Below are 8,687 nucleotides of genomic sequence, written 5' to 3' on the forward strand. Positions count from 1 at the left end.
GGCGGCGGGGGTGGAGCTGGACCGTAAATATCAGGCCTCCGGGCTCCTCCCCACTTCCTGCCGCCCTTGCGCTCCACCGCCGCCAGTGAGTAGGGTCCAAACTGGGTGGAGGGCGGGGCCGGCTGAGCCACCCCTTCTCTTGGGGGTCTGACCCCTGACCAGGCTGCTGGCCCCTGGGCCCTGCATCCCCGCGGGGTCCTCCTTCAGCGTCCTGTCTGTCTCTCCTAGTGCCGCCCTACACCATCTTCTACTTCCCCACCCGAGGTGCGGTCACTGCTCCTGCAGGAGGGCGAAGGGCACAGACAGTGCGCCGCCGGACTCGCAGGCTGCTCCCAGGGCTCTGGCCAGGGCTGGAGGCGGGATGAGGGAGGACGGGGGCGGGGCCGGGATCGCCGGGACTGACCAGGGCCGGCTCTCCTCGTGGCTGCATCCTCTTGGGGCCACAGGTGGTGCACTGTATCCATCTGTCTCTGGTCCCTTCCTGGGGCACTGTGGGCTGGGGTCTCTGTTCCTGTCCCCCTCGCTAAGACACTGCAGGGGCTGAGGGCTCCATTCTTTCTCCACAGTTCATCTTTGCTGCAGCAGCCTCCCAAGCTAGGGTTTCTATCCTGTCCCCATGTCCAGTCCCCATTATCGGGACTCCCCCAGGGCGCTGCCTGGCTGGGGTCTCTGCCCATCCCTGCTACCCAGTCCTCGCCTCCCCCAGGGCGCTGTGAGGCCATGCGCATGCTACTAGCTGACCAGGGCCAGAGCTGGAAGGAGGAGGTGGTGACCAAGGAGACCTGGCTGCAGAGCCCACTCAAGGCCTCCTGTGTGAGTGACTGCGTCAGGCAGGGCAGGTACTGGGCCTTTGCCGGGCAACAGTAGGCGAGGGGCAGCTGAGCTCTGTGTCCCTCACCGAACCATCCCTCCTTCCAGCTGTACGGGCAGCTCCCCAAGTTCCAGGACGGAGACCTCACCCTGTACCAGTCCAATGCCATCCTCCGACACCTGGGCCGCTCACTTGGTGAGTCCTGAGGTCGAAGGCAACCCAGACCAGAAAAGCACCTGACAGGTTCCAGCAAGATGTCCTGGAGCCGAGCTGCTGTACCTGCAGCCACCAGTCCTGCCCAGCTGGAGGGTGGACCAAAAGGGCCCCAAGGAAGGGGCAGGGCCTGGGTTAGGATGGGTCTGGGTTATAGGGCTGAGGCTGCCAGTCCACTTGGGCAGGGGTCATACATCTCAGGCTAGCCCCTAGCCAGGCTGTTAGGGTCTGTTTCTTGGATGACAGCTCTGAAGCAGTCACCAGCCGCCACGTGTGTGCCGCTGTAGGCTAGAGGCCACTGTGGGTGTTGCCAGCGGACTCCAAGCAGACCTTCTGCCCATTTCTTCCTGCTCTGGCCTCACCTGAATCTGGAAACCCACGCTCACAGTGAGCAGGCTTGTGGCCTTGTTTCAAGTGTGGCCGGAATATGGGTTAGGGAGGTGGCTGCCTCTTCTTTGGCTAGCTTGGGGGTGTCCAGAAAAGCCCTGGGTCCCCGGGAGGATGTGGCAATCAGGGAACAGGACAGAAGAGCAGTGGGAGCAGCCAGGCCCAGGCTCAGCCTAACTTCTGCAGTACCCAGGGTAAGAGGACAGAGGCCTCCAGCGTCGGCCTGCCTCCCCTTCTCCAGCTCCATGCTGTCCTGCACTGCAGAGGGACACACCAGTCTGCATGCCACGTTCTGTCCAGACCCCACAAACGGCCACCCCTCAGGCCTAGGGAGGCATGCATCAGAGGCTCAGTCCACCCTTGTAGGGGGACAACCTGGAGGAGAGCTTTGGGGCTATTTGAGCAGAGAGTTCCTGAGTCCCAGGGACCTAAGATGTGGCCCCGAAGGCAGCATGGGCTTCAACTACACATGTTCCCTTGAACTCATGGAGATGGGAGCTGCAGGGTTGGGCAGAACAGTGCAAGGGATCTGAGGCCTGTGGGCTTTGGGGAGAGAGGGGAGCAGGGGGGCACCAGCCTGGGCAGAACTGACATGCTGCCTGTTGGCTGACCCAGGGCTCTACGGCAAAGACCAGCGGGAGGCAGCGCTGGTGGACATGGTGAACGATGGCGTGGAGGACCTCCGCAGGCACTGCGGCCACCTCATCCACCACAGCTGTGTGAGTGGCTGGTGCTGAGTGCTGGGGCTGGGAGGCCGCCCTGGCCAGATGCGCTGAATGCCGCCACTGAGGTCACTCCTTTCTGCAGGAAGAGGGCAAGGCCCAGTATGTTCAGGAGCTGCCAAGGCACCTGAAGCCTTTTGAAACCCTGCTGTCCCAGAACCAGGGGTGCAAGGCCTTCATCGTGGGCGACCAGGTGAGTGCTGGGTCTGACCCATTATAGGTCCATTTCTCAGAAGGGCAAACTGAGACCCAGAGCAGGGCCATGACTCTGGCAAGCACCCCCCCTTTTTAAAAGATTTTTTAAAATGGGGTTTGTTCTAGAGTTCTTGGTGTAATTTATCAGATATGTATTTTGCAAATATATTTCAGTTTGTGGCTTGTCTTTTGGCTTTCTGAATCAGACATTTCATAGAATTTAAAATTTTTGAAGTCATGTTCAGAATTTTATTTCTTCTGTGGATAGGCTTTTGGGGTTTTGTGTTAAACTTCATCACCAAACCCAAGGTTAGGTAGATTTTCTTCTCTATTTTCATCTACAGTTTTTATAGTTTTACATTTGAAATTTGTTTAATAGACAATTTTGAGTGAATTTTGGCATAAATTGTAAAGTGTGTGTCTACATTTTTTTTGATTGCTTCTGGTTTCCAATTAATTATTCTGTAACTATTTTTGGAGAAGTCATGGGATATTTGGTTCCATTTTAGTTTGAGCTTCCAAATTTAGTGGATTTGGCAGGTTGCCATTGGAGCAGCCAGTGTTCCCAGCCACCCCTCTCTCTCCTGACCCTGCTCAAGCCTCCTGGCCCCCCCTGCCCTGCAGATCTCCTTCACGGACTACAACCTGCTGGACTTGCTACTGAGTCACCAGGTCCTGGTCCCTGGCTGCCTGGACTCCTTCCCGCTGCTCTCGGCCTATGTGACCCGCCTCAGTGCCCGGCCCAAGCTCAAGGCCTTCCTAGCCTCCCCTGAGCACGTTAACCGCCCCATCTTTGGAGGCCACAAGATATGAGTCCAGTCAGCCTCCCCTGGGAGAAGGGCTGCCCAGGGAACCAATAAACATGGTGAGAGGACAGCTGTGCTGTGGTCACTGAGGGGCTGGGTGGCCACAGGGGGTCGCCTGCCCCTTCCCAGGGGAGGATGAGGGCTGGTTTGGGCCCTGGAAAAGCTTCAGGCTTCCAGAGCTACCAGGAGACAAAGAGAAGTTCCAAGTCCAGAGAAGAAGATGAGATTCCAAACCTCAAAGATCCATCCTGGAGGACTTCCTGCAGGAGGTGGTTGACCTCCCAGGGACACTCCTAGTTATGGCAACCTGGGGAACCATCTCCATCTGCGAGAAGGGCAGTTGTGAATGTAACAGACAAACCCTGCCTTCGGTGTGATGAGTTCCATCACCTGGACACAGGCAGGGTGGTTGGTCTCTGCAGGCTCAGGTGCTGTGCATACACTACACTTGGGAGTGACACACACACTCGGGTGTTTCACGCACCTGTCGATGTTGCCCATTCTCATGTGATACCCACAGTCATCCCCAGGCCGTATGGCAGGTGGCCAGCAGGGCCCAGGTATGTGACTGAAGGCAGACCTGGGAGCTCTGGGTTTGTCGTGCTGCTTGGGGACCTGAAGGGAGTCAAGGGGTCTCCTCCAGCTCTGGGGAGCCCCTGTCATCCTGAGGTGGGAGTCCCAGCCCATCTCCCCGACCAGAGAGGCTGTGACTGCCTCCTGCCTGGCTCCCTCTGCCTGCCCAGCACCTCCTGCTGGCTCATCAGACAATGTGGATTCAGACAATTCCAGAAGGCCGGGAACTGCCTGTGCGAAGCTCTCAGTGGCTCCTTGCTCCCCTCCTGGCAAAGACCACAGCCTGATGAGCGTGGCAGGCCTTCTTGACATGGCCTCCCCGATCTCTAGAAGATTCCCCACCCACCTGCCTGGTTCACCTTTAGAGCTGCTCTCAGCTCTCCAGACAGCTAAGCTCTGCCCCTCCCAATCTTTGTCCCTGTGACCCCCATGGCCACACCCTTCAGTGCTCACTTCACAGCCCCTCTGCAGCGACCAGGTGCCCTGAGCCTGCTGCCTCTCCCTCTGTGGGGTCCTGGCCCACCCTGTTGTCTCCCCTCCAACCCTCCTCCTGTGAGGTCAGAGGCCGGATCAGGTTCATTTCTGTCTCCCTTGCCCCCAAGTGAGGTGGCTGACTCACCTTTACCTGTCAGGAAGTGGGGGTGCAAACACCAGCAAGAGCCGACTCTTTATGTCCAGAACTCTCCATGGGAGAGGCTGCAGGGCCTCAGTCACCCACCCGTGCTCTTTCTCTCCCTCCCTCCCTCATCAGCCAAGTCTGTTTTATAAGGGTCCCCTATCAGAGGCCTGTCTGAGTTCACAGACCTGGTGCCCCCACTCCATGCTGGCCCTAAACCGGGGACTTAGTTATCTCACCGAACCCCCAAGGGAGGAAGCCAGAACTCAGAGAGGTAAGGCAGCTTGTCCAAGGCCACAATGGAAGAGCTGGAATCCAAACCCGAGACTGAGTAACTCCCAGGCGGTCCTCGGAAAGGGAAGTAGAGAGGGTGTTGGGGCTGGAGGAGAGAGCAGGAAGGAGGCCAGTTTCAGGGGCAGGAGTGAGCCAGGCACGGGCAGGGGCCAGAGGCTCCTGGGGAGGGGCAGAGTGGGCAGGGCCACTGGAGTCCACAGTAGAGGCCACACTTTGGACTTGGAGTTGACTCCCAGGGCACAGGGGTCACCACAGGCTTTTGAGGCCTGCAGCCCCATGGCCTGTGAGCCCCCTCGGTGTCCCGGGCATTCAGCAGAGCGTGTGCAGCCCCCAGCCCCACCTGGTGCGAGGCGGGCCGGCAGCCCTGGCCGGTGTGCGTGATGGAGAATGCCAGCACCCAGGGCCGTGTGGTTCATGGCACAGGCAGACGGGACAGGGGCCAAGGGAGGCCACCTGGGGGACACTCAGGTGTCCTGCAGTCCCAGGACAGCAGGAGGAAAGTGGCTCTTTTGAAAACTTCCTGCAACCAACTGCTTCCACTTTCTTTGGGGTGACTGGGCTGGGTGTTTTGATTGCGCGGCTCTGTGATCCCAAGAAGGTGCCTGGAAGAGGCCCCTGCAGCTGAGAGGAGGGACTCCAGGGAGGGGCAGGGCCCCGGTTTGGGTGTCTGGGGACTGTTGTGAGCTGGTGCAGCAAGGACAGGGGTGGTGAGATCAGCAGGTGGAGGAGAGGCTGGGAGCCCCCCCAGCTGGAGAGGGGGCAGGTGACGCCTGGCCTGAGCTCCCTCAAAGCAGTGCCCAGAGCATTTCACATGTATCGACTCATTTGATCCTCACAAAAGAACCCGCTTAGTAGAGGCTGTAAATATCCTCATTTTACAGAGGAGGAAGCGAGGCGTAGAGAGGCGAGATGACCTCCTCGAGGGCGTGCAGCTGGCGAGGAGGCCAAGTCAGGATTCGAACCCAGGCTCTCTGGTACAGGGTGACTGCAGTCCCCAGCAGGAAGCTGGTAACTCTGGTGACCCCTCTAATTATATGGGGGACAGGAACCCTAGGAGAAAGGTTGGGCTTCCAGCCTGTCAGGGTGGAGGTGGGACTGGGTCCAGTTTGAAAGCTGGAACATTTACAGATTGACGGCTGAGTTTGCTCCCCAGGTAGGGAGGAATGACGTGGCGGTTACAGACTAAAAGTACTGGTCCTCCTGGCAGCTCCTGGTCCCCAGTCAGCTGCTGTCAGGTCAGAAGAGGTGGAATTAGGGGGCTGATCAGTGCATGCAAGGGTTTACCCTTTGGTGACAGCTGTGGGACTCAAGAGTCTTTCCCGGGGTACCAGCCTGGGGAGAATGGGGATGGGGGTGCTGGGAGTCACCCCAGACCTCAGGGGTAGAACTCGAGGCTGCTTTGAGGCTTTACGTCCAGGTCTTAGCCTGTGGGTCTCGCTCCCCCAGCCACACCATACAGGCAGGGAAGCTGTGGGAACTTTAGCTCAGTCCCTGCCAGCCTCGTCCCTTGCCTCCCTCACCTTCTCCCTGCTCTGTCAAGGTCCCAGATGACTTTGGCTTGGGCTCCATTCCCCTCTCCAGCCCACTCCCCCTGAATCCACTTGGTGAGCTGCTGAAAGACTCCTTTCCCTGCCCTGGAGGTCTGCCCTCGCCCAGATGGACAACCTCTCTAGGCCTGTTTCTTCTTCTGACATCCTGGGAGGTCACAAAGTACCACACTGTTTACCGAGCACCTCCTAGGTGCCAGACACTTAGCAGGTCTTAAAATCTCCATTTTACAAATGAGAAAATTGTGGTCAGAGCTGAAATATGCACCGAAGCCTCAGAAAATGCTCTCAAATGTGCTCTGGCCGAATCTAGTTATCTACGAAGCGGTTATTTAAAATGTTAATGTTAGTAAAATGTTCAATGTCCAGATTGCAATGAAGTCGAAGCCACAGGAATTTTAGAAGCAAGGGTATAGGTCACGTCCAACCACGGGGCTTTGCTGTTTGCTTTAGTGGCTGAGCGGCTGGAAACCAGCTCTGCAAATGCGTGCAGACGGAACCGCGCCGAGCGGGTGCACCCCAGAGTCTCCTCTCCCTGACCCTGTGGAGACGTTTACCCCTAAGAACAGCCGAGTGTTTGTCCAGGAAGTGTTTTTGGCAACGGAGCTTGAACTCCAAACCTTCCCGTTGGAAGACTTTGAACGGATTGAGGGGGAGCCCCTGCATCTCCAGATGGGATTTTTCCGCAAGGTCGGGAAACCAGCCCAGGATCCTGCGGGCGTGATCTGTGCTGTTCCTGCAGCGTATCCACACGAACCTGTTCTTCAGAGCAGGCCCAGGGGAGAAAATAAAACAGATATTTAGTCCACCTATCAGTTGCATCCATGACTGGGTTCTGGCTCAAAGTGTGTCAAAAATGAGAGGGTGGCGGCCTCTCAAATATTCAGACTCAGTGTGTTTGCGTTTGCAGATAGACTGACTGACCAGGCCACACCTGTGGAAAATTACCATTTTGAGTGTCTGAAGCAGAGGCTTTTTCCTGTTACTCCAAAAATAGGGCTACTGGGACTTTGGCTCATGAGTCCAGCCAAGGCAGAGTTAGACACACACCTGGGATGGCTGACGGCCACTCAGCTCCGACCTGGCAGTGTCTGTGAGCAGCTCCTCCCCCGCATAGTGCCCTGCTGGTCCCAGGCCTCGTCCCCCCAGACACATGTGACCCAAAGCCAGCCAGTCACCCAGCCCCAGCCCCAGGCACAGTGCTTGGTCCATGGGGTCCGTCAGAGTCCTCCCCTGACCCAGCCCAGAGCTGCTTGCCAGGCGCCAGGAGCGGCTTCTGTGACCAGAGCTTTCTCTTCTGCACAAGAGTCTGTGAGGCTGTGAATTCAGAACAGACTGTGAGGGGTTGGTTACAGCTGAGAGAGTGGAGCGCGCGCGCGTGTGTGTGTGTGAGAGAGAGAGAGAGAGAGAGAGAGAGTGTTTCTTCCAGGGGAAGTTTGTCCTTCCCCTGGTTTGTTCACATGACCCCAAAAAAGCCTCTTTTAGAGTTGGGTTTTGGTGACTTAAGCTGAAAAGAGACTGTGATCATTTTAAAATATGTCCACAAATCCTTCGACAATTTTCCCCTCGGAATTTGGAACCAACGTCCTCCCCCTTGACTGTGGCTGGACTTGGTGACCTGCTTCTAACCGGCAGATGTGGAGGTGATGGTGCAGGATAGGATATCCAAGGCCAGGACATGGAAGGCTCTGTGGCTCAAGGCTCCTGGCTCCCCTTCTTGGGTCACCAGCTACATGTCATGAAGATACTCAAGCAGCCCCATGGAGAGGTTCAGGTGATAAGGAACTGACGCTTCCTGCCAAAGCCAGCACTAAATCACGGTCCATGTGAGCAAACCGTCTCAGAAGGGACTCCTCCATCCCCAGTCAAACCTTTGGATGGCTGCAGCCCTGGCTGCCATCTTCATTAGAATCTTGTGAGAAACTGTATTGACCACATATTTTATTTTCTATTTTCTGATGCTTTGGCATCTGGGGTTTCTGACCCTGGAGGGACTGCTGCTCCTAGGGTTAGCTAATTCCTAGAGATGGTAAATAACTTGCCTGAGTGTGTGCCTTTCAAATACACACTAACCAATTCAGAGCCGACACCCTCAACTACCTCCTCTAATGGGCTCTTACACACTGGCCTACTATCCACCTGCCATAACCACTCCAGGACCAGGTACCGGACAACTAGGAAAAGCCCCTGTAACTCCAGAGCCTGCTGAAATTACCCAGAGTTGTCAGTCCTCAAGGCTTACCCTGCCTTGCTTGTTCCTTTCTGGGGAAAGTACAATAAAGACTCCAGACCACAGTTCCCCATCTCTCTTCTCTCTGCCTTCTGACCGACCCTGGTGCTGACTCGGGTGGCCTCCTGGTGTGGCAGGCCTTGTTCTCCTGGGATCTGTGAGGAACAAACTATCTTTCAACGACAGTTATCTCTTGATCTGCTAGCCTTGCCATACTTAAATGATAATAAAACCTATATTTAAAGCAGAGACCCTGAGCAACAACCACCCAACCAAACCACTCTCAAATTTCT

At 56.5% G+C, this 8,687-nt stretch overlaps 1 protein-coding gene across 8 annotated transcripts; it reads left to right on the plus strand.

The window, feature by feature from the left end:
* Positions 1-7,269, plus strand: GSTP1 (glutathione S-transferase pi 1). Of its 8 annotated transcripts, none has more exons than XM_072970422.1 (7): positions 1-85; positions 229-264; positions 707-813; positions 919-1,006; positions 2,027-2,130; positions 2,219-2,326; positions 6,618-7,256. In XM_072970422.1, coding segments are annotated over exons 1-7 (795 nt in total). In that variant the 5' UTR covers positions 1-84; the 3' UTR covers positions 6,969-7,256. The 8 variants fall into 8 exon arrangements, with proteins under 8 accessions (XP_072826523.1, XP_072826528.1, XP_072826527.1 ...); XM_072970427.1 differs by lacking the exon at positions 6,618-7,256 and adding an exon at positions 2,928-3,219; XM_072970426.1 differs by lacking the exon at positions 6,618-7,256 and adding an exon at positions 2,953-3,217.
* Positions 7,270-8,687: the final 1,418 nt, after the last annotated feature.

The sequence above is a fragment of the Vicugna pacos genome, chromosome 10, assembly GCF_048564905.1.
Source record: "Vicugna pacos chromosome 10, VicPac4, whole genome shotgun sequence".
Taxonomy (NCBI): domain Eukaryota; kingdom Metazoa; phylum Chordata; class Mammalia; order Artiodactyla; family Camelidae; genus Vicugna; species Vicugna pacos.